Source organism: Esox lucius, chromosome 13, assembly GCF_011004845.1.
Source record: "Esox lucius isolate fEsoLuc1 chromosome 13, fEsoLuc1.pri, whole genome shotgun sequence".
Lineage (NCBI taxonomy): Eukaryota > Metazoa > Chordata > Actinopteri > Esociformes > Esocidae > Esox > Esox lucius.
In genome coordinates this window covers 26,236,776-26,260,960 of record NC_047581.1, presented here as the reverse complement: position 1 = coordinate 26,260,960, position 24,185 = coordinate 26,236,776, and the positions used below count along the sequence as shown (strand labels likewise).

At 44.6% G+C, this 24,185-nt stretch overlaps 1 protein-coding gene across 11 annotated transcripts in view; it reads left to right on the top strand.

Annotated features, from left to right (window-relative positions):
- nsmfb (NMDA receptor synaptonuclear signaling and neuronal migration factor b) overlaps positions 1 to 23,920 on the top strand; it is a 31,983-nt gene extending 8,063 nt beyond the window's left edge. The window contains exons 2-16 of one of the 11 annotated variants that reach the window (XM_034296670.1): positions 2,406 to 2,462; positions 2,881 to 3,753; positions 3,972 to 4,044; positions 5,175 to 5,180; positions 6,862 to 6,939; positions 10,404 to 10,468; positions 14,102 to 14,191; positions 14,705 to 14,832; positions 15,318 to 15,401; positions 15,660 to 15,693; positions 15,802 to 15,872; positions 16,023 to 16,102; positions 16,343 to 16,445; positions 19,285 to 19,360; positions 19,961 to 23,920. In XM_034296670.1, the coding sequence (XP_034152561.1) occupies positions 2,406 to 2,462; positions 2,881 to 3,753; positions 3,972 to 4,044; positions 5,175 to 5,180; positions 6,862 to 6,939; positions 10,404 to 10,468; positions 14,102 to 14,191; positions 14,705 to 14,832; positions 15,318 to 15,401; positions 15,660 to 15,693; positions 15,802 to 15,872; positions 16,023 to 16,102; positions 16,343 to 16,445; positions 19,285 to 19,360; positions 19,961 to 20,058 (1,916 nt within the window). In that variant the 3' untranslated portion in view covers positions 20,059 to 23,920. Of the gene's footprint in view, positions 1 to 2,400; positions 2,463 to 2,880; positions 3,754 to 3,971; positions 4,045 to 5,174; positions 5,181 to 6,861; positions 6,940 to 10,403; positions 10,469 to 14,101; positions 14,192 to 14,704; positions 14,833 to 15,317; positions 15,402 to 15,659; positions 15,694 to 15,801; positions 15,873 to 16,022; positions 16,103 to 16,342; positions 16,446 to 19,284; positions 19,361 to 19,960 lie in introns of all 11 variants that reach the window. The other 10 variants (XM_013136817.4, XM_029124410.2, XM_029124413.2 and 7 more) reach the window with 10 other exon arrangements.
- The last annotated feature ends 265 nt before the right edge of the window (positions 23,921 to 24,185 follow it).

Genomic DNA, 24,185 nt, shown 5'->3' with positions numbered 1-24,185 from the left:
TACAAACATTAAATGTTTGTTTACAAACAATGCTTGTAAACAATTTACCTTGTTTACAAACAATGGAGAATGTGTGTTAGAATCTATGAGAATCGATGGATAAATATAATCATCAATTTGATACATTTTCATAAAATGACAATATGACTAATTAATACTAACAAATATATTGACCTCTTTAATATATATTGTAAAGGTACTACTGATTAATAATAACAAATAGTTTTACATATTTGATGATGGTGAAGATAATGTATGTTAAATTGATGATCAACCTGATTTGGGTTTTTATTGTGCATTTCCATGCTTTGTATAACCTGAATTATTTTGTAAAAGGATTGGTCTTGGCACAATGTTCAGTTTCTTCCTGCCCAGCATTTTAAACCAGATTTCATAATGCCCCTGATTGTCCAGTCTGGTTTTGAGCACTGAGCTTGCACAAACCTCTCTACAACATTTGCATGAGAATGTCTGAAACACTGTTCAATAGAAGGTTGTCCAGATCCATTGTAAATGTAAGCCCACTCTGGGGATTCCCTTCGCAGGGCTCAAAAGTAGTTCACTACATAGTGTGCCAGTTAGGCTATGTTCCTAACATTATTCTGAATGAAACTAAATGACCTGGCAGGTGGTCCAGTACATGTTGGACCAGTTCAGGATGTTGAAAGCTGGAGAAAGGAATTGCCCAGGCCTTTTGTTTCCTAATACAAGTCTGTCCCTAGGTCCATGTAAGTCAACAACAAAATCTTATGAAGGTCGAGATTGTGTGTGTGTGTGTGTGTGTGTCCACGTAATAGTGTTGTACTGACTCCTTGATGGTGTGTGTGCGTATAATACTTTTACTGTGTGTGTTTATGTGTGTGTGTGTTTCTAACTTAAGTATATCGTGAGGACATAACTGGACATAACTGTCAGATGTTTTTTAACTAATGGGGACATTTTTATTTTCCCTTTCTTGAAAAAGGCACATTTTTGCTTATGTGTTAGATTTAGGGCATATGTTACAATTAGGGTAGGGTTAGAATTATGGTTTGACATTACTAGTTAGGATTTTAGGCATAAATGTTATTATTGAGTTATTGAGGTGAAGGTTAGGTTTAGGGTTAGGTTGAGATTATGGTTAGGGCAAATAATGACAGTCAACTTTGGGCTCACTATTTTAATAGCTAGGTAAGTATGTGTGTGTCTGTCTGTTGGTGTTTCTTGCCCTACTAGCTCCATGTGTGTTTGTGAGTGTGTGTGTGTGTGTGTGTAATAATGTTTACTTCCCTGATGTACTGGGTCCATGATTGTGTGTGTGTGTCTAATAGTGTTTACTTCCCTGCCCTACTACTGGCTTCATGATGATGTGTGTGAGAGTGTGTGTGTGTGTGTGTGTGTGTGTGTCTTTAATATGTTTTTCTCCCCTGCTATATTGGCTCCATGATGAGGTGTATGTATTTGTGTGTGTGTAATAGGGTTTAGTCTTCTGCTATATTGGCTCCATGATAGGTGGTGGGAGTGATGACCTCATCATGCATATCTCTACTTCCCCTTGTGGCCCTGGGGCTGTGTAGCACAACAAGGATTCTTGTCATATATATATATATATATATATATCAGCTTGCCTACAAAGCACTGCATCTAAGGCCATCGCTTACGGAAAAAGCCATTACACATCGCCAGTGTACATCATCTGCTTGAGGACCACTTTCATGTTATCAAATGTTGCTTTATGTTATATGTTTTCACATAAGTTCTTGTTCTTTCACCACCGTAAGGGATGTCTGGATGTTTTGTTTCAGTTGGTTTGCTTTTAGTACCAAACACTGACCTCATGTCTACTAATATTTAATAAATTTATGCCACTGTAATGTTGAACACTAATTTCTGACTAGGGGTGTATTCTAGAATGGGCATTTAAACCTCAGGGCTCATCTGACTCAAACATGTCAACAACATATCTGTACCCATGTCAGCTGCTCCATCTATGAAGGTAGTAAATGAATGAGACAAACAGTTCTAGGTAAGTGTATGAACTGTAACCTTTTAGGATTCCAACAGGTTTTGGAATTCTTTTTTTCTGTTTGGAACTCCGAAAAGGAGCAAAAACAATTGTGGATTCTGCTCTGAACTGAATGATGGGGGAATGTTTTGTTTATGACCTGTGCCTTAGGATGAAAAAAACCAGTTCCACAGGGAAATCAGATCCAAGCTAAGTAAATGAAAAACATGTCCAGGTTAATCAATGATTGTGTGAGACAATTAATAAGAAGTTCTGGTGTCCAAACCGGCATTCTGTTTCCATAATAGTGGACTGATTCTGGCCAGAATCCTATAGGTCCTGAGTGCACTATATGAAGAGAATCAAGTGCTTTTTGGGACATTATTATGCTAATCAGTGTTGTGTTGCACTTTCAGAGCAGCGAGAGCGTTCGGAGATTACTTGTCTCACACACACCCTGAGAACCGCAATGGGTCAGGTAGGTAGACTCCCCATCTATCTCCAGCCTCATCTAACAGCTTCCATTCATCTGGTACATCCCATAGCTTTCCTCTTCTTATTCCTTCATATTTCCTACGACTGTCCAGCGGTTTGATCACATTATGAGCAAAACGCTACTAACACGTTATGGCAGCCATATTTCACAGAGGGTTTATCTTCCCAGGGTCCAGGACTGAGTAAGTCAGCCAAAGCCATTGTTTACTCCTCTGTCAGTCTCATTTCTCCACACCTCTCTCGTTCCCCTTCTCCATCATCCATTTGCTCACATCTCATTTCCCCTCTCATCTCCCAAAAGCTTTGTTGGCTACCGGATGTTTGCTCAAATGTTGCCAAGGCCTTGAGAGAACAATCTTTTTGTCCTCTTTCTCACTCTCTCTCCCCCACTCTCCCTGTAGATCACCTGCTGTCGGAAACCTTTATAGGCCCAGACACAGATCGCCCTGACAGTCGCCCTGTCAGTCATCTCCAGCACAACAACCTCCAGCCCCAGGACCACAGTCTCCAGCCCCAGGACCACAGTCTCCAGCCCCAGGACCACAGTCTCCAGCCCCAGGACCACAGTCTCCAGCCCCAGGACCACAGTCTCCAGCCCCAGGACCACAGTCTCCAGCCCCAGGACCACAGTCTCCAGCCCCAGCCCAGCATTCTCCAGCCTCAACCAAGCCCCTCGCAGCCCACGGGCCCCTCCAAGCGCAGGCTTTCCACAGCACTCTCCGCAGAGCGCAGCTTCTCCTCCGAGGAGCCGCAGCCACCTCCCAGGTCCGCCGAGGGCAGCGTGACCAGCCTGAAGCCAACCTCCCAGCGTGTCTACACCATCACCAGGAAGGCAGGCATGCTCGGTGGCCAGGGCAGTGAGGAGAGCCTGGAGCTGGAGGTGCTGAAGGGGGTGAGGGAGCAGCCTCTGTCCCCTCCACCCTCCACCAATCAGCCATCCAATCAACAGCCACCAGGAAGCAAACACCACCGGAGCGGTGGCAACCATCACCGCAGCAACCATAGCCATGGCCTACAAAACCATGCGTCCCATTCTCAGCCACTGCAGAGTTCAGGGAGCGCCCATAACATCCGCTCCTGGGGAGTGAAAAACGGGGGCTCCCGGGAGGACTGCACTCCGGACTGCGTGACCTGCATCAGGGCCCCGTGTCAGAGCCAGCGCTCCCTGGACCTAGAAATGCCCCCGCATGACGCAAGCAGACAGAGGAAGAAACTGGAGAGGATGTACAGCGAGGACCGAGACAGAGGCAGAACAGCTTCTACTGAGGAAAGAGGTGAGGAGCAGGAAGAGGAGGGGGAAGGAGGAGCTGAAGGATGGAAGAGAGTGGGCCCTTAGCTGTATGTGTCCATGGGTCTCAGTCTAGTCCTGATGCTATGACAACAGTGATTTTCAATGGACCTCTTTCCTGGATGTCCGAGCCCCTAAGATAGAATGGAGAGTAACTGCTGTTTTGTTGTGGGCTGAACTGATTCTGTTTTGTTTGTTTTGCAGAAGACACCCCTAACAGCTGGTTCCCCAAAGAGAACATGTTCAGCTTCCAGACGGCAACCACGACAATGCAGGCGTGAGTATGGAAGTCCAGGAACCATGTATGAACCACACTTCCAGTCAGCGTCACCTGGCTGCCAAGGCACACTTCTTCAGATGGATGAGGGTTTCAGAGTGCCTCTACAAACGTTGATGTTTGGGATATAGCTTGGCCTCCTTCACACGTTTTTGCCTGGTCACAGTTGGAGGCTGAGTCATTTTGTTAAATGGTTAATGACGGTGGGGCCTCAGAACCTCAGGGACTGTGCGTTTTCTGAGCACACACACACACATGCACACACACGCACACACATGCGCACCCACACACACACATGCACACACTCACACACATGCACACACATGCACGCACACGCACACACTCACACACATGCACACACACACGTTGCTGACTGCTTAATTATCACCTGTCTGGTTGAACTTGTAATTACGGCCCACACACTTGCTTTGCCCTCCCTCCCTCCTCTTTCTCTTCTCAGGCCATCTTCCTACGCCTCCCTCCCTCCCTCCTCTTGTCTCTTCTCAGGCCATCTTCCTACGCCTCCCTCCCTCCTCTTGTCTCTTCTCAGGCCATCTTCCTGCGCCTCCCTCCCTCCTCTTGTCTCTTCTTAGGCCATCTTCCTGCGCCTCCTTCCCTCCCTCCTCTTGTCTCTTCTCAGGCCATCTTCCTACGCCTCCCTCCCTCCTCTTGTCTCTTCTCAGGCCATCTTCCTGTGCCTCCCTCCCTCCTCTTGTCTCTTCTCAGGCCATCTTCCTGCGCCTCCCCCCCTCCCTCCTCTTGTCTCTTCTCAGGCCATCTTCCTGCGCCTCCTTCCCTTGCTCCCTCTCTGCACACATCTATAAAAGTTTTTTTCTTGTCTCTCTGTCTGTCTGTCCGGTGCTCTGCGTCATCTGTCCTCCCCTCAGTTCTACCTCCTGCTGGTTCCACGTTCTGGTTATAATCACCACATAAAGCACCACATCTGATTGGTGCCCCTTGTGCTCGGGCCAATCATGGTGCACAATGAACGGATCGGGGGACCATTTAATGGCAAACGTGTCGTTGACTGAAATATTCGAGTTTTGACAGTCATTTAGTTACACATGAAGTGTCTAACTGTCTTCTCCATTTCCTCTCCATTTGGCCCGCATTGATGCTTGCATCTCCAGAATATCGTAAGTAAATGTTCTTTCCTCCTCTCCATCTCTGTGCTCTTCAGATCCCCTGGCTCCTGTCCCTGTGTGCTGTCACCAAGCTTCTTCCGTGGCCTTATTGTCCCACGTTAGCCTCACTGCTGGACTGAGTGTTTGAAGTTATGGAAAAACAGGACTGAGTCTCCACATCTCCATTGAATTAACTAGATTCTACATATTCTACACGACGTGTCGAAATTGTGAAGAGTTAGGGATTTAATATGCCTTAGGTGGGAGTAAGGCAGTACGGCTGGTATTATGAACTATTATGAAAAGAGTTGTTTAAACTCTAAAAGCTGCGGTGTATCCGTTTCCACTGGGATGTCAAAACAAGTATTCTTACTGTTTTAATATTTAAGTTTATACAGTAATGGCAAGTAGGCACCTTGTGGGTTGTGGTATATGGCCGATATATAACAGCCATGGGCTGTCTCTGGACACTTTGCCTTGTGTCGTGTATAAAACAACCTTTACTTGTGATATATTGGCTGTAACGCACCTCTGAACTTGTTGCTTATTTCTATTGCCTTCATTTGTAGGTGAACCAAAGCAGACTATGAATAGGGATGTACAGTAGCACAATGACTCAGACCACAGACACAGCAGAGTGTTCTGTTTCTGTGTACTACACACAGTCAGGGTCACATCACGCTGTCTACACACACGCATACGACACTGACATCATTTCAAATGCTCTTTCATCTTTTATGTGAGTCTGTTTAGTACAACAGAATAGGGTGACTGGCCTTTTGGCATTCAGAAGGAACACAGCAATGCCTGGAGCAATGTACTGTAGTTACGTAATATTATACATAAGGGCATAAGTAGTCATATGTACTGTAGTTAATTAATATTGTATTCTACATAAGGGCATAAGTAGTCATATGTACTGTAGTTAATTAATATTGCATTATACATAAGGGCTTAAGTAGTCATATGTAGCTTCAAGTCAAAACCATTATGCTTACCATAGTGTTATTGGAATCTGTGTATATGGTAGAGGCTGCATTGAAAATCTCCACCTCTTCCTTTTTACAGTGTTCTATCCTGGTGAAAAACATAAAATGAATAGGGCCGTTTAAGTATGTATGGCGAGTGAATAGATTATATTTAGTAATGTGTATTTTGCACTGATTGAAATTCATAGAACAGGTTGTAGTCATTTGTTTTGTAATATACAATAGTGGTTATTATTTTCATACTACAGTATACAGTATTGTAAACACACACACACACACACACACACACACAACTGTCACTGTCAGGCCGTGATTGACCCCAATGGTTAGGACATAGACAACATTCTGACACAGCCTGTCACACATGATGATTATCTATTTTGGCACTCTGTCACAGCATATATCCATTTAGTAGGTACACACACCTCCCAATCACACACACACACTCGGAAACACACTCTTGTGTGAAATTGCTAGTATTCAGTCTACTTCAGTTTTGTAGGTCTGTCTGTCTGAGCTCTGCCCCTGTTGGTTTCTGATTGGTGGCTTAGTGGTATCACTGTTTGTGGTGAACAAACAGCTGGGCTACTGGCTCTAACCTGTCTAACTCTATGGTGGTTAACCCTCTGTGGCGTGGCTCCCTCCCCCCTGACGTGTGTAACCCTGCAGCCCCTGACCTGGTTAACACTGTGACATCCCAGCAGGGCATTCCGGGGCATTGCTGAGAGAAAGAGGAGGAAAAGGGAACAGGAAGCAGCCACTACTATAACGGAGACTGAGAGGTACTGTCCATGTCTGACCTGGCTGTGCTGTGCCTGTAACGTTACGTGGTGCTGTAGTGTCATGTGCCCCCACCCCTAAAACGCCACCCGAACATCCCCACCCCTACAACCCCACCCCAGCTACCCCACCCCTACAACCCCACCCCAACTACTCTGCCCCTACAACCCCACCCCAGCTACCCCACCCCTACAACACCACCCCAACTACTCTGCCCCTACAACCCCACCCCAGCTACCCCACCCCTACAACCCCACCCCAACTACTCTGCCCCTACAACCCCACCCCAGCTACCCCACCCCTACAACCCCACCCCAAGTACTCTGCCCCTACAACCCCACCCCAGCTACCCCACCCCTACAACACCACCCCAACTACTCTGCCCCTACAACCCCACCCCAGCTACCCCACCCCTACAACACCACCCCAACTACTCTGCCCCTACAACCCCACCCCAGCTACCCCACCCCTACAACACCACCCCAACTACTCTGCCCCTACAACCCCACCCCAGTTACCCCACCCCTACAACCCCACCCCAGCTACCCCACCCCTACAACACCACCCCAACTACTCTGCCCCTACAACCCCACCCCAGCTACCCCACCCCTACAACACCACCCCAACTACTCTGCCCCTACAACCCCACCCCAGTTACCCCACCCCTACAACCCCACCCCAGCTACCCCACCCCTACAACACCACCCCAACTACTCTGCCCCTACAACACCACCCCAGCTACCCCACCCCTACAACCCCACCCCAACTACTCTGCCCCTAAAACCCCACCCCAGCTACCCCACCCCTACAACACCACCCCAACTACTCTGCCCCTACAACACCACCCAACTACTCTGCCTCAACAACACCACCCAACTACTCTGCCTCAACAACACCGCCCCAACTACCTCACCCCTACAAAACCACCCCAACTACCTCACCCCTAGAACACCACCCCAACTACCCCTACAACACCTCTGCAACACCTCTACAACACCACCCCTTCAGAATCTGAATCACCTATATTTGCCAAGTCCCTTAATATGTATACAAAATGTTATACTTAAAAAATGCATAATATAAATAATATAAAAAAGATTTGCGTGTAATGTCCACATTTACAGTATCAGTACAGTATATCTCTATGCATGGGGAAGAGTTTTTGGGTGTAACGGTTTGGTGGCTTGATGTGATGAGTGTAGTCTTATAAGTCTCTGTTGGCCAGTTGACAACCTATTCCCAATGTTTTGTTCTGCTTCTGACTAGGGCCAGTAGGTTAAATAGGAAATGGTGCTCCATTAGCGACGCATGCCAACATTTAGTCTCCAGGGCCGGCAGCAGGTCAACAGTGGGCGGCGTTGTGTGGCGATGAATCAACGTGTGGACGTTTACAGCGTGGTGTTGGTGTGACACTCTGAATCAGTCTTCCCGGTGGTACTGTGTTTATGGAGACTGGACTGCAGCTCACTTCTCCCCGGACAGGGCTTTATGGGCTGGGACTGAGTGTGTCACTCTTTTGCCCTCTCCTTGGACCCTAACTGGGGAGTACTTGAATGTTTTCAGGGCTCCAGGAGTCTCGTGACAACATGACAATGGACAGCTGTTGAATCCGGTTAGATTCTATATTTAGATTTAAACATATGGATGAGTTGTGTTTGGATGAAGAAGCCTTGATCTATAAGGACTAGCATACGTACACAAACATACTCACATTAAGGTGTACACACACACACACACACACACACATACCAAACTTACATTAATTTAGGTCTATCTCTCTCCATCTCTATCTCTCTCTGAGTCATTCTGATTTATTCAGAGAGTGCATCGTGCCCTTACAGGAATCCAGTTGATTTGAAACCTTGACAATATTTCATTAGAAAAACAGCTGCACTTGAAAACAACAAGCTGTTAGACAACATTCTCAACATTCTCAGAAAAAAAGTAATTACCATTAGAAATTGACTGAGCAGAATGCACAACATGAGGCCTTTTGAATAGGCATGTATTTTCTAGCTAATGAGAATATACCATATATAGAGAGAGAGAGAGAGAGACCATACCTGGAAACCAGTACCTGAAAGAGTCCTTTAAAACAAGGACAAGAACAACAGCGCTAAAGGTGTCTCACAGAGATATACATACACAACGAGTCAAACAAGCCTTCATGATTGATGATGTTTCTGTTTAAGGCTTCTCTTGCTCGGCATTAGAGCTGTTTCCCGTTCTCCCTCTTCTATTCTCCCCCCACTGTCAGGGTTTGTGGGTAACGTGAGGACAACAGTTCCACACTCAGCACACACATGCATAACAACTCTGTTTGATCCACGAGATGACTCGTATCCATGGTTACACAACGCCAGGCTCCCATCTGTGCGGAGCGAGAGACACGGGAACAAGTGGTAGAAGGAGAGGAGGAGCATGTGGTGATGGATGAGAGAGAGAAACGTATTCAGTTAATGATCCAAAGTCTCATTTCAATGTAGAGGTTTAGAACACGGTGCCCTGAGACAGACCATCAAGTGTTTCCCTGAGGAAGTCCTTTGGTAGTTGCCTCTAAATGTATTTATATTTTTTCTCTGGTGGTTATGAAGACACAATGTACCAGCCTCCTCTTGTTATGAACAAACAATGTATCAGCTTCCTGTGGTTATGACCAAACAATTTACCAGCCTCCTCTGGTTATGAACAAACAATGTACCAGCTTCCTGTGGTTATGACCAAACAATGTACCAGCCTCCTCTGGTTATGAACAAACAATGTACCAGCTTCCTGTGGTTATGACCAAACAATGTACCAGCCTCCTGTGGTTATGACCAAACAATGTACCAGCCTCCTCTGGTTATGACCAAACAATGTACCAGCCTCCTCTGGTTATGACCAAACAATGTACCAGCCTGCTGTGGTTATGAACAAACAACGTACCAGCCTCCGTGGGTTAGCTCTATGCATTGCTGAATCTTTTTTGACAGCATTGTACATTGACAACTCTTCCTGTGTAACTAAAATGAAGTGCTTTATAATGTGTAGAGCTTGTACACCATCACTAAATGACTGCAGAATCACAGACAGGATCTTGTTTTACAAGATTGGATGGTTTACTCTCAGTTTCACAATATTTTACAGTTTTTCTGTGGAGGTTTTGGATGTTTCTGACCGACCACATTATTCAAGTTCAACCTTTTGGGAGCAGTTGAATCAGGTCATGGGAGAATTGGAAAAGAATCAGAAAAAACACAATAACTTCAAACACTCAATCTTCAGGTCCATGAGCATTGATTGACAAGTTGTAACCTCTTCCTGTCTAGATAAATGACTAAACAGTTTCTCTACTTCTTTCTCTTTCCCTCTGTCTGTGGCTTTGCCCTCTACGCTGAAACCATCTCCTCTCTACCACCTTCTCTCCTTCTTTCCTCCTTCCCTCACTCCGTCTTTCTTCTCCGTCCTATGTGCTTTTCTACAACAGAAACTTCCGGAAGCACCTGAGAATGGTGGGCAGCCGCAGGATGAAGGCTCAAAGTGAGTTTCCCAGTGAGTGTGTAAAGCCGTGCCGGTGCTGATGTGTCACTACGTTGTTCGCCTCCATCCTGGTGGTTGAGCTTAGTGCATGTAGCCTGTACTGTACATGTGTCACTGTGTGCTGGATGACGTACTGTACATGTGTCACTGTGTGCTGGATGACGTACTGTACATGTGTCACTGTGTGCTGGATGACGTACTGTACATGTGTCAATGTGTGCTGGATGACATACTGTACATGTGTCACTGTGTGCTGGATGACGTACTGTACGTGTGTCACTGTGTGCTGGATGATGTACTGTACATGTGTCACTGTGCTGGATGACGTACTGTACATGTGTCACTGTGCTGGATGACGTACTGTACGGGTGTCACTGTGTGCTGGATGACGTACTGTACATGTGTCACTGTGTGCTGGATGACGTACAGTACATGTGTCACTGTGCTGGATGACGTACTGTACATGTGTCACTGTGCTGGATGACGTACTGTACATGTGTCACTGTGTGCTGGATGACGTACAGTACATGTGTCACTGTGCTGGATGACGTACTGTACATGTGTCACTGTGCTGGATGACGTACTGTACATGTGTCACTGTGCTGGATGACGTACTGTACGTGTGTCACTGTGTGCTGGATGACGTACTGTACGGGTGTCACTGTGTGCTGGATGACGTACTGTACGGGTGTCACTGTGTGCTGGATAACGTCCTGTACGGGTGTCACTGTGTGCTGGATGACGTACTGTACATGTGTCACTGTGTGCTGGAAGGCGTACTGTACGTGTGTCACTGTGTGCTGGATGACGTACAGTACATGTGTCACTGTGTGCTGGATGACGTACTGTACGGGTGTCACTGTGTGCTGGATGACGTACAGTACATGTGTCACTGTGTGCTGGATGACGTACAGTACATGTGTCACTGTGTGCTGGATGACGTACAGTACATGTGTCACTGTGTGCTGGATGACGTACAGTACATGTGTCACTGTGTGCTGGATGACGTACTGTACATGTGTCACTGTGTGCTGGATGACGTACTGTATGGTTGTCACTGTGTGCTGGATGACGTACAGTACATGTGTCACTGTGTGCTGGATGACGTACAGTACATGTGTCACTGTGCTTGATGACATACTGTACGTGTGTCACTGTGTTCTGGACGACGTACTGTACATGTGCTATTGTGTGCTGGATGACGTACTGTATGGTGACTCATCTGTCATGTGCATTTGTCAATAAGTGTGGCATGGCCCAGTAATAACTAGTATTTGTAAAGCTACAGTAGAAGGAACTCATCTTTGATGTGCGGCTGTAGAGTTTGCAGTCTCCCAAACACACCGAATCCCACCTCCCTCGTCTCCCTGTACTTCTCTCAAGTCAGTGTGGCGCACAAGGAAACACACACGTCCCAAACATGTTGGACTAGGTTTTGTTTTCCCTTGTGGTTCGGTTTTTGTTGTGGTTGATGTCCTGTGTATCTCTTTCCATTTTGGTTCATTGGACATTGGGTTCCTTTTTGTCCGGTGTGGAATCTTAGCATTAACAATTACAATATGAATGTACATTTCATTGGAAGTGAATTTGGCTAGATAATGAGAACAGAAACCTCTCTGTTTAGATTATCCCTCTGTAGGTTGCGCTCTGATAACCACAGGAATGTTTACACTGACCATTTGGCATGGGGGTAACTGTCTTGGAAACCTGATCTTTGCTAGGTAGACACACCCTTTAATGTATATATCAGCTTGTAACTAACATTACAGACAGAAGATAGTGGAACGTTCACCGAATGACATCTGTGCTGCAATTTTCCAATAAACTTGAGTAAACTTCTCCCTCGATGTGATACGGGTTCTACCTTATTTGACCACTATACGAAACCGCCGATTTCTAACACCGGGAACATGTGGGAGGGGAGGGGGCCTTAAGTCTTAAAAAACAACTCCAGTCAATTTAAAGAAGTGGGGTGTGTGGGTGAAAAAATAGTCAAGATCATCAACATTATGGCAAGAAAGCCATTATGGATGAGAGTGTCTGCTAAATGATTTCACTGCAGTCCATGCTCTGTTCTCCAGCACTTTGGATTTGCTATGATACAGTGAAGAAGGTTAAAATACAGACCGTCAGCTTGAATTAGTACTTTCTTCCATATCAGTTGAACTATTTTGAAATAACAGCGTGCTTTGTCCCCCGATTTACAGGTACCAAGTGTATTTGGCCAGTTGGCTTTACAGCCATCTCTAATTAGGCAGGTGTGTTTGTTTGCATCATTAGTGTAATAGTGGCATCAAGGAAGATCTTGACAGCGGATGACTAAAGAACTCTCACTATAATATAGAAAAAACACTTAGAACTGTCTGATGGATCAGGAACACTTCAGGAGGTAGAAGTGGTGTGTCAGATCTGCCATTTGCAGGAGACCTCACCAGATTAACTATAAAAGCTGGACTGCAAGGTGCAAAAACACTAGTTTGCTTCAAAAACATGTTAGCTGAAATAATATCTAAAAGAGCCTGCTGAGTTCTAGAAGATAAATTGTGGAGAGACTGGACAAATGTTAACATGTACCAGAAGGTATGGCTGCCTCTGGAACTGAATCACTTGTCTTGTTGATGATGCAACTGCTGACAGCAACAGTTTTCTGAAGTATATATAAAAAAAGAAAAATTGCTTAGATCCAACCTAACGCCTCAAAACTCCTTGGAGAGCACTTTTTCTAGCAATGGCCTCAAAACATAATGCTAAAGCAACCAAACAATGTCTCAGAGCCGTAGGGTGGAATTAATCCAATGGGTCATGATGAAGAAGGTTGAAATACATGTCTGGCAGGGCATCACTGGTCTATGGGTCACACACTTCAGGCTGTCATTGAATGCAAATGAACAAGTCCTATACATGACAACTTAATTTAAGATGTCCCCTAAAATGGGAGGTACTATGTATGAAAAGGGCTGTAATTCCTAAACAGTTGACGGTTTACGTAAATACCCCGAAATGAAGCTTAAAGCTGGTCATTTCATTTCAAATCACGTGCTGGTGTTTACTGCAAAAACAACAAAACTGCAAGTTAGGGTTGTAGGCAGTGTCAACAGAAGAAGGTGACAGGAGGTATGAGATATGACCACGTGTTGGGGGAACAGGAGGTTTGAAAATGCCAGTCCAAACTGTGAGCTTGAGCTCCAAAAGCTCCCCCACTCGAACAGCACACACAGTGCTGTGACGATGACTCAGTCCCAGGAATACAACAAACATGCCTCCACCCGAACAGGGATGCTGAGTTAAACCCGGCGTGATGACTGTGTGCGTTTGTGTCGCTGTTGAGTTGCTACATTTCCTCCTGAAACGGGCGCTTTCTCACTTGTTGAGCCGAAAGGGAATGACTAGAAGATATAGAGCGAGTGTGTCCTGGGCTTGTGTGCGCGCTGTGTGTTCGTGTAATGACTAGAAGATATAGAGCGAGTGTGTCCTGGGCTTGTGTGCGCGCTGTGTGTTCGTGTAATGACTAGAAGATATAGAGCGAGTGTGTCCTGGGCTTGTGTGCGCGCTGTGTGTTCGTGTGTGTTTGGGGGATTGATTGGGGAAAGTGTGACAGTCTCTCCGCCTGCCTCCTCCTCTCATTCTCCTCCACTCCTTCATCAGCATACGCCGACCGCCGAGCCAAGAGTTTCAACCGCTCCTGGAGTGATCCCACCCCCACGAAGCCAGACTCTCTCCATGGCTCCAGAGACAGTGAGTCCACGCACGTATCCTACACAAAGTCACGCCATCTGACGCACGGGGGGGCTTCAACCTTTGTTGTTACAACCCCCAGCCCCCCTCCAACCCACAGCCTAACACATTACACGCCCTTATTTTGAAGGACCTCCTCTTAGCCTGGCTCTGATGAGGCCATTCTACTGTAGCTGGTGCTGTGGGGTCGACTCTGTCCTCCTGCCTGTGCCTCTCTGCTGCCCTGTTTCTGTCCACAGTTTGTCTGAGTATCTGCTTGTCTGGTCCGAGCTCTGTTTCATTTCCATATCTGTGTCTGAAACCCGCTGTGCGTGTGTCTGAAGGCTTTCTCTAGGATGTTTTCTTGTTCCTTCGCTAATGGAAGTGATTGTGTTTCTTCTTCTTCATGAGTCCAGCCAGTGGTCCCTTTGCAGAGTGCCAGTGGCCAGGTGCTCTGCTGCTGATCACAAACTGTCCTCTAATTAGGCCGGTTTGCTCTCCTTTCATCACTGCCCCGCTGTGTGTCTGTGTCAGGTGGGGACATGCAGTGCTTGTCAGGGACGCTAGATGAGTGCTCTCAGGAGGACGCAGACTGGGAGGAAGAGAGAGAGATGGAAAGAGCAGCGTGCCATGGAGAGGACTTCATCCCACCCAAAATAATGGTGAGATGTTCGGTTCACTTAAGAGACCAATTTACCAGCGTCTCAGAGCAGGACCAGTTGAGATGGCAGAGTGTTGTTAGTAGCTATGTGTAGAATGTAGAATAGCTGTGTGGCTGGTTAAACTTTATTTTAAGGGTCAGTAATAAACCATCTATATTTTATGGGTAACTTGTAAATTATTCATAAGGCACTTGTGTGTTCACCATTTGCTAATCATTATTCTTGCATTTAAAAACCTTTTACCAATCATCCATTGTGTATTTTATTAGTTGATAATATAATGTCAGCACTTCTTTTGAGATACTTGAGAGACCTGTGGAGTTACACACCTAAGTGCTTAATGTGCAGACTTTACAGACATAGACGTGACCAAAAAAAGTACTTCTAGAAAGCGCTAAGGAATTATGAACAGTATACGGTATGATGTCCCCATTCCAGACAGCTTTTAATTTACTTAGACGCTAAGACTGTCTGTATTCTTTCAGCTGATATCATCTAAAGTCCCGAAGGCTGAATATGTCCCTAACATCATCCGTAGGGATGACCCCTCCATCATCCCCATCCTTTATGTGAGTCTTCCACTGGTCCATTAAACTACTTCCATCCATGCTATATATATAAATGAATATGCTATATATTCATTTACTGTAGTGTTGACTTTCTACACATTGGATGTACCAAATATGGGAACTCTTAATTTTCAAAATGCTATGCTCAACATTGCACTTAAACCATAACCACCCAGTTTATCCAGTAGTGGTAACTATCTTATACATATCTTATTGTCTTATTTGTTCTTATGTCTTTCTCAATTATATGTTTTCTAGGATCATGAACATGCCACATTTGATGACATCCTCGGTGAGTCATAGCATACACTAAATAATGAACATAGTACAGGGTACGTACTCTCCCTGCCAGCAGATAACTAATACTGTCTGTCTGTCTCTTTCCCGCCTCCAATCATAGAGGAGATAGAGAAGAAGCTGACTGCCTATCGGAAAGGCTGTAAAATCTGGAACATGCTCATTTTCTGTCAGGTGAGAGAGGAAAAAGAGTCTGGTTGGGACTATTCTGTGTGTGTGTGTGTGCAAATGTGTTCTTACTGTCTATAAATAAGTGTTCAGGTCAGCTTATTGCTGAGGGCATTGTCTTTGCATGCATATAACTGAAATGAACCTGTTCTCCAGGGAGGCCCGGGACATCTTTACCTGCTCAAGAACAAAGTGGCCACATTTGCCAAGGTGGAGAAGGAGGACGACATGATCCAGTAAGATCACCCCTTTGACAATTACAACTGTCACTATAATACACAAACGTTCTCTATTTCTTTCTTCTGTTAGACACTTTGAGAACAGGTTCTCATTGTGCCCTGAGGATACAGAATAGAATACAGAAAATAATAATAAAACAAAAAAAACATTTAAAACCTTAGGGCAACACTAATGTAGAACACGGTTTTAAAAATATAGCCGCATTTCATCTGTCCCACTCTTCTTTTTATGGACAGGTTTTGGAAGAAGCTGAGTCGCTTTATGAGCAAGCTGAACCCTGAGCCCAACCTCATTCACATAATGGGCTGCTATGTTCTGGGGAACGCCAATGGAGACAAGGTATGGATTCATAGCCAGATGAAACATCCATATAGAACAAATTCTGAAGGTTTGTTTTTAGCGCATATTCTTAAGATACTGCAGTGTACCCTGTCCAATGTACCTGTCCTGCTGAATGAATACCTTTGTTGTCCAAAAAGACGTACTGCATAACATACCTACGTCAAATTTGTATGATATTCAGTGGTCAGTATATCATATACTGGGTAGGTTATTAGATCATTATACAAATGCAGTGTCATTGGTTAACTTGCAGAACATATACCAAGTGCCCAGAGACCATGTTGGTTCCTATCTTCTGACTTTTAACTTGTATTGGCACAACCTTACTGATTCTTCGGAGGACCTGCACAGTGGATCCTCCTCTCTGTTTAATCATGTTCACTGTAGCCAGTGGGGAGTCACGTGCCACCCAGCACCCACACACCAATGCTGCACCATTTCCACTGTGGCTCTCTGGGATGCATGGGAATGTTGTAGCCAGTCCCCGAAGCCCTGGGCTGCTATCAGGCTCTTTACCTGACACTGCTGTTACTGCTGTCATATTAACAGACAGAATGCTGGAAGCAGGTTGAGGAGGATCTGTCTGTCTCTCACTCTATCTCTCAGATACACACACACACACACACACACACACACACACACACACACACATACAGGCACATAGTTGAATTTTCTGTGAATTAAAATGAACTCACTCAAATAAACAACAGTATTCCCAACAGTATCCAGTTAAATCAGTATGTGTAGTCATGTAACTGAATATACTCTATCTATGGGTATGTTGTTTTAGGAGAGACATGTAACTGAATGTAATCTATCTGGACATTATTAGGGGGTCAGACATATAACTGAATGTAATCTATCTGCACAGTATTAGGGGTCAGACAGGTAACTGAATGTAATCTATCTGCATAGTATTAGGGGTCAGACAGGTAACTGAATGTAATCTATCTGGACAGTATTAGGAGTCAGACGTAACTGAATGTAATCTATCTGGACAGTATTAGGGGTCAGACATGTAACTGAATGTAATCTATCTGGACAGTATTAGGGGTCAGACATGTAACTGAATGTAATCTATTTGGAGAGTATTAGGGGTCAGACATGTAACTGAATCTAATCTATCTGGACAGTATTAGGAGTCAGACATGTAACTGAATGTTCTGACAAAGAAAGCTTGTGTTGTTTTATGGACATTTTCTCTGCAGTGTTGTTAGCCAATAGAGATTGAGTATATGGGTGTGTGGCAGTCTGGATGCTATAGAGCAGTAGGGAAAGAAACAAGGAAGCATTACTCGGTGCATTTAGCAATATTCTCCTCTGCTGGTGGCTTTGTTCCCATGCTACCTCAGCTGGATGCAGACTGAAAGCTTTAGTGAGCTGTCCAATAATAGTATGCCACCTAATGTACCTGCATCTCAACTACAACTCAGTGTTTTGATGTCTTCAATATGGCAGCCTTTTCTTTTACCCAGGTTCTATAATAGATAAGCTGCTGTTTGGGAAACACGCCTTGATTTAGCTGTGCAGCTTCTTTCAGACCTTGTTATACACCTTCTTTCAAACAGCTTCTTTCAGACTTTGTTATACACCTTCATTCACACAGCTTCTTTCAGACTTTGTTATACACCTTCTTTCACACAGGTTCTTTCAGCTCCTTATGTTGTATTCAGTCCCTGTAACTATTTTGGGGCAGTCTCAAAGAAGGCAAAAACATTAGCAGTTCCTCCTTCAGGACTTTGATAATCCATACCTATTTCTGAATGTACCACCCAGTACTTGTAGTGTCCTATTGACTTAAAACAGTGACACGGCTTTGATTGTTTAAATTAATTATGAACCAGATTACTGTACATTTCTATCCACACAATCAGGGGAGTTGGGGATCAGTTAATCTCTGTCCACACAGTCAGGGAAGTTGGGGTTCAGTTCATCTCTGTCCACACAGTCAGGGAAGTTGGGGTTCAGTTCATCTCTGTCCACACAGTCAGGGGAGTTGGGGTTCAGTTCATCTCTGTCCACACAGTCAGGGGAGTTGGGGTTCAGTTCATCTCTGTCCACACAGTCAGGGGAGTTGGGGTTCAGTTAATCTCTGTCCACACAGTCAGGGGAGTTGGGGTTCAGTTAATCTCTGTCCACACAGTCAGGGGAGTTGGGGTTCAGTTAATCTCTGTCCACACAGTCAGGGGAGTTGGGGTTCAGTTCATCTTGGTCCACACATTCAGGGAAGCAGAGGTTCAGGTAAAACTGCAGTATGCTACATTAGCTGGAGACACAAACACACTCTCCTGACAGGTTCCACGCATTGATTTAGTGCTGCTGCTGTGAACGGCCTCAGCAGAGAGGAACATGCCTCCTGGAGAACATTAATTGGTTGTGAGGCTCCATGGACTGATGGTACTGGCTGGTCCAGGCCATAGGGAGCACGGTGAAAGACGGGAAGGGGGACAGGAGTTGTGGAGACGGGTCTGGCTTGTAGGCCAGAGAGGGTGAGACAAGGTAATACGCTCTGACAGTCTCTCTCTCCAGCAATGACCACTATTTGTAGACAACAGCCCACCTGCTGTGATACAAACCAGACGACAGTGTAACACCTGTGTGAAACTACCCTGTCTGTTCCATGCACATGACACCTCCCGCCTCCGTCCTTTACTCTGTTCCTCCCCACTATCAAGTCCTTTTGCCGTCGTGACCTGTTGACCTTTGCAGGCGCATTGCTCTTGGAGGTACAGCTGAAAGTAAATTTCTTCTGGGAACAGAATGAGTGACAGTATGTCTGCAAATCACTTTTCGTGTCGAGCGGGTGTCTTTAAATATAAAATGTTCTCCTCCGCAGCTAATCCAGAATCTAAAGAGGCTGATGAGACCTCATGCCATCGAATTCAAGTCCCCTCTAGAGCTTTCAGCGCAGGGTGAGAGTATGACCCACACACACACACACAAACAAATATATAAGCAGATACGGTGTATTTTTTGAGCAGTACTTTGTTTCCTGAGTAGGGATTGATGAACATGAATCTAACCTAACTACACAGACAGACTTGTCTTAACTTCCTCAGCTCTGAATGCACCCCTCATCCACAATTTCCCTTCGACATTTTCACCTTTTTCTCCATGAAAGTCTAACAAACATTTTGCTCTCTTCTACTGACCCACAAGATCCATTCCACTTCCTCTCCCTTTCCATCTCTGTCCCCAACCTTCTCCCTCGTCTACTCTCTCCTACCCTCTTTCGTACTTCCTATCACTCTCCTGATGGTGCCTCTACTCTCATTTCTATCCTTGTCTCCAGCTTTATCCTGTTCTTTCTTTCTCTTCTTCCCTCTTGTTTTAACACCACCAGCTCATAGCTTGATTGAATCTTACATAAACACTTCAATCCTATTCTCTCAACATTTGAGAGTAGTTAATGCAGTAAACCAAAAACAAAATATCTACACAAATGTTCCTTTTCGAGGAGAAGAGCAATCAACTGTACTTAACATGAGCCTCTTGACCACCTCCCTCTCTAGGCAAGGAGATGATTGAGATGTACTTTGACTTCCGCCTCTTCCGCCTGTGGAAAACCCGCCAGCACTCCAAGATGCTCGACTATGACGACCTTTTGTGACACTGCTCACCTTCTACATTTGTCAACCTATTGGCTGTGTATCTCATCACCAGTAGCCCATGGTGACGGCTTTCCTTGAGCGGCCCTGGAGGGGAGCTCTCTGCAGCTCTGCCACAGGACGTCAGGGTGATTTCACTCACCGCCGAGGCTTTAATCCTCTCAGACGAAGTCAAGGCATTAAGTGAAAGCCAGTAGCAGCTGCTGTTAGGAGGTAAACAGAATATTCCTCCCTTCCTTTTTCACTGTCTCTACAAAATGCCTTTACTGAGTGACAACTGGAGGGACCATCAGAGAGAGACGTAGAGAAGATCATCCTTTTTGTCTCAAGAGACAATAGGATTGAGGGAGAGATGGGGAGAGAGACGGAGTACGTGCATGGAAAAGAGAAGAAGTCTTTATATAAGGGGAAAGATGTGGACAGATTTCCTTGCCCACCTGTCTGTCTGCTGTGTAAACTCACAGTCGAAAGCTCTTTTTTCAGGAAGTATGTAGATCTCCCCGGGGAGAAGCGTCTTTTAAAGTGCTTTGTTGTTTTCAGAGAACAGATCTCCATTACGGTACATTTCTCTATACATTGGTAGAAGAGATTGGTCTGAAGTAGTCTTACCAATAATTTAAACTAACTATGAAACAGCTTATTTTGAACTGTGTTAGTATTTCTATTAGACTGTTTGACTTGAATTACTCAGGGTTATTGTAATCCCTTGTGTGGTGTGTGGCGTCAGTCATAATGGAATGGGGTGGAGATGTGTGTTGGCTAGTTCAGAGCGTCTCCATTCATCTGCCATTTAAACACATAGAATCTGAGATTTTACAGTGGTTGTCAGGGAAACCATTCCTTTGTCTCTGTACACTTGTGTGTGTGTGTGTGTGTGTGTGTAATTGAGGGAGGTCATTTCCTAGGTTCTTCATGGCCTAGGTCAGTTGTAGCTTACTACTTATGACGCATGTAATGTGCCCCAATGTCATTCCATTTTCCTGTTTCTTTACTGGTGAACAACGGACACCAGCTGATTTTTGCTTAGGTCAGTTCACGGTCCTTCGCTGTGATCACTGTTTTACTGCATATCTCTGTATTTAAGTGTTTATCACCTCATACTTTCATGAGGTTTCTAGAACGTAGACATGACCTAGCCTACATGTTTGTATCACACCTGATGAGGGGGATACGTCCTCTCTTCACATCTACTGTGTATTTACTCATTCTGAAGGGGTGTTGCAGCTTTATTTCATCTGTGCACCGATGTGTTTTTCTTCATGGTTAGAAGATATACTCCTGACGCGCAATTGGGCACACAGCACTGACAGGAATGAATCATATCTAACAGAGCTTCTCCCTCACTGGGAGATTACTGCTTTTCTTCTGATTGGATTCACATATTGGATAGTGATGGATGGAGAGGATGGAGAGGATGGAGTTTTGCCCCGTTTGATTTTTCCACCACTCTTCTCCTTCCCTCAACACCTTCTCTGCATTCTCAACGCCTATTCCCAACAGTGCACTTAACATACTCTGATCTCAAACCTTTCTGATCTCAAACCTTTCTGATCTCAGACTTTTCTGATCTCAGACTTTTCTGATCTCAAACCTTTCTGATCTCAAACTTTTCTGATCTCAAACCTTTCTGATCTCAAACCTTTCTGATCTCAAACTTTTCTGATCTCAAACCTTTCTGATCTCAAACCTTTCTGATCTCAAACTTTTCAGCATTCTTGCCATGGGATTCTTATTACATCCCTTTTCTATGTATTGTGCTATTTGTATTTTAACGAAAACTGGATTCTGCCTAGCTAATGTTGAGCAACGGCCCTAGTTCCCTGGACCCACATGTTATTCGGATTTAGATTGATTTTCAGCTTTTGCTCAAGTGACAGAAGAACACAATTACGGATGCTTTTCTAATTTCCTTGTTCAGCCGTTTCACCAGAGCCAATAAGTGAATGTGTGTGTACGGTTCCTCTGTGTGTGTGTGTGTGTGTATGTGCACGTGTGAGTGAATGTGTGTGTGTTTGTTTTTAAACTGAGTGTTATCTGGCTCTGCAGGGGCACTGATGTGTGAGGGGAGTGTTCATTGCATCGGTGTTAGCTTTCAGCCGAGGGCGAGGTGGGTAGATGGGGGCGGGGGGGGCTAGAGGATCGGAAGAAGATAATACACTCTGTTCATCTTTATGCATCCATGTGAACATAGCCAACATAGAAACAAGTGGTTCCTGGTAGTACAGAGCATACACATCTAACTGAATCTCTTTTGACCTTCCAAGAATGACGTTCAGTGTATTTTATTGGTAAAATTAGGTTTTCCACATAATGCTTGTTCAATGGCGTGTCAGTGTCTCCGACCTTTGATGTGTACCTTCCCAAAACACGGTGAAAACAAACACTCAATCCTGTAGCAATAGACTGTGTGATGTACAATACCTTTAGGAGGAAAAACTCTTTGGCCTCCTTTCTGTTCCAGCTGGTCACTGTGTACTGGAACGACAAAACAAAGTTGAGAGAGGAAGGAAAATGTTTGGCGTAGTGTTTAAGTGCACATTGTGCAGATCTTGCTTCTCAGAGTCTCACTGTGTGAGTGGTCTTGGACAGTGACTGCTCTTTCCCTTCACCCTCTGCTCAGAGCTTCACTGGTCTCTGTCTTCAAGTCTCACCCAGGTAGAGCTTGATCTCAGAGCGCCCAAACACATTTTCTGAGCCATATCTAATGACTTTGCTTGGTATGTGTTTAATACAAATGCTTATAATCAGAACTGGAAATATAGTGAGTTGAGTACAGTTAATTAAGTACAGTGAATTAAATCATTTTTAGTGAATCACTGATGTATGGTTCTACTTTAGGAATGTGTATAATCGAATGGTGTCTGAGGATGATTACAAAGCAGCGGGCTCTTCATTGTAATCTGTCTCCAGTGAACTAAATGGCAGATACTATTGAGTACAAAGCCACTATAATGCGTTACATGGGAGCCAGACCCAGCAAAGCGAGCACAGACTGCTCATCGTGGTTTGACTTATCATCCTGACCCGCGAAGCACCCATTTCAATATCTCAGAGGACACATATAATTACACGGCTAAAAGAAATTATCTACCTTGCACATCCTATTCATTAATTCACAGTGAAACCCGCTGTCATCCTTCAAGAAGAGAAGTAAAATAAAAAAGATTAAGTAATTCCTGTGACCTTTCATGTATGTAATAGATGATTTTCTCACCTGTTGACTCTGTTGACACGTTAACCAGAAGCTTTGAATGCATCCTAAACAGCACCATGTTCATTGCATAATGTGCTACATTTGACCAGGGCGTTCTGTTTCCCATAGGCGCTGGTCTAAATTAGGGCACTATAGTGGGAGTAGGCTGCGACTTGGTACTCTGCTCTGTGATTGAGTTATGACGGTTGATTGATGCTACACTGATTGCACTGACGTTCCTGTTGAGAAGTGATTGTATTTGGTGATGAGGGGGAGTGCGGAAAGCGCTCACAGTGTGGAACATCTGTCTTACCTTTCTGCTAAGTAATCCACTCTGCATTGCATTTTCAATAGATTTACTAAAGAGAGAGATTTTTGCAGAGCTAACTATTACTACTGTACGTCTTTAGGTTAAATCTGCAAATGTCTTGATAAACGTGTTGCTTAAAACGACAGTGATAACGATAGTGATAATTATAGTGTTAATGATTGATGTCTGGTGATTATGGTACTAGGAGATACTAAAGAAAATACACTGGGTATAGAAACATAGAATTGCAATATATCATGAGATTTTAATTGACAATTTAGAGTTGCTGTAACTGAAGTAATATCACAAGCAGTACTGTTTTGCATTGTGTAATTGGTTCTAACCAGTGGATAATGTTTTTAAGCTGTTTGTTTTTTTTAGTAAAAAAATAACCAGTTATTGTGTGTGTGTCTTCATTATTTCATGAACGCCTGACTCACCTCAATCTCTCAATAACCTGCCCTATTTTATAATGATGAACGAGACGAAAGACAATAAAGACCAGAGACGGAGAGAGAGAAAAGCAAGGTAATGTAAAAAAAAGAAGCAGCTGAATGCTTTTGTCAAGAGTTGGAAAATGAAAAGCACAATGATGGATAACCTCCTCTCTCACACCACCATTTTGG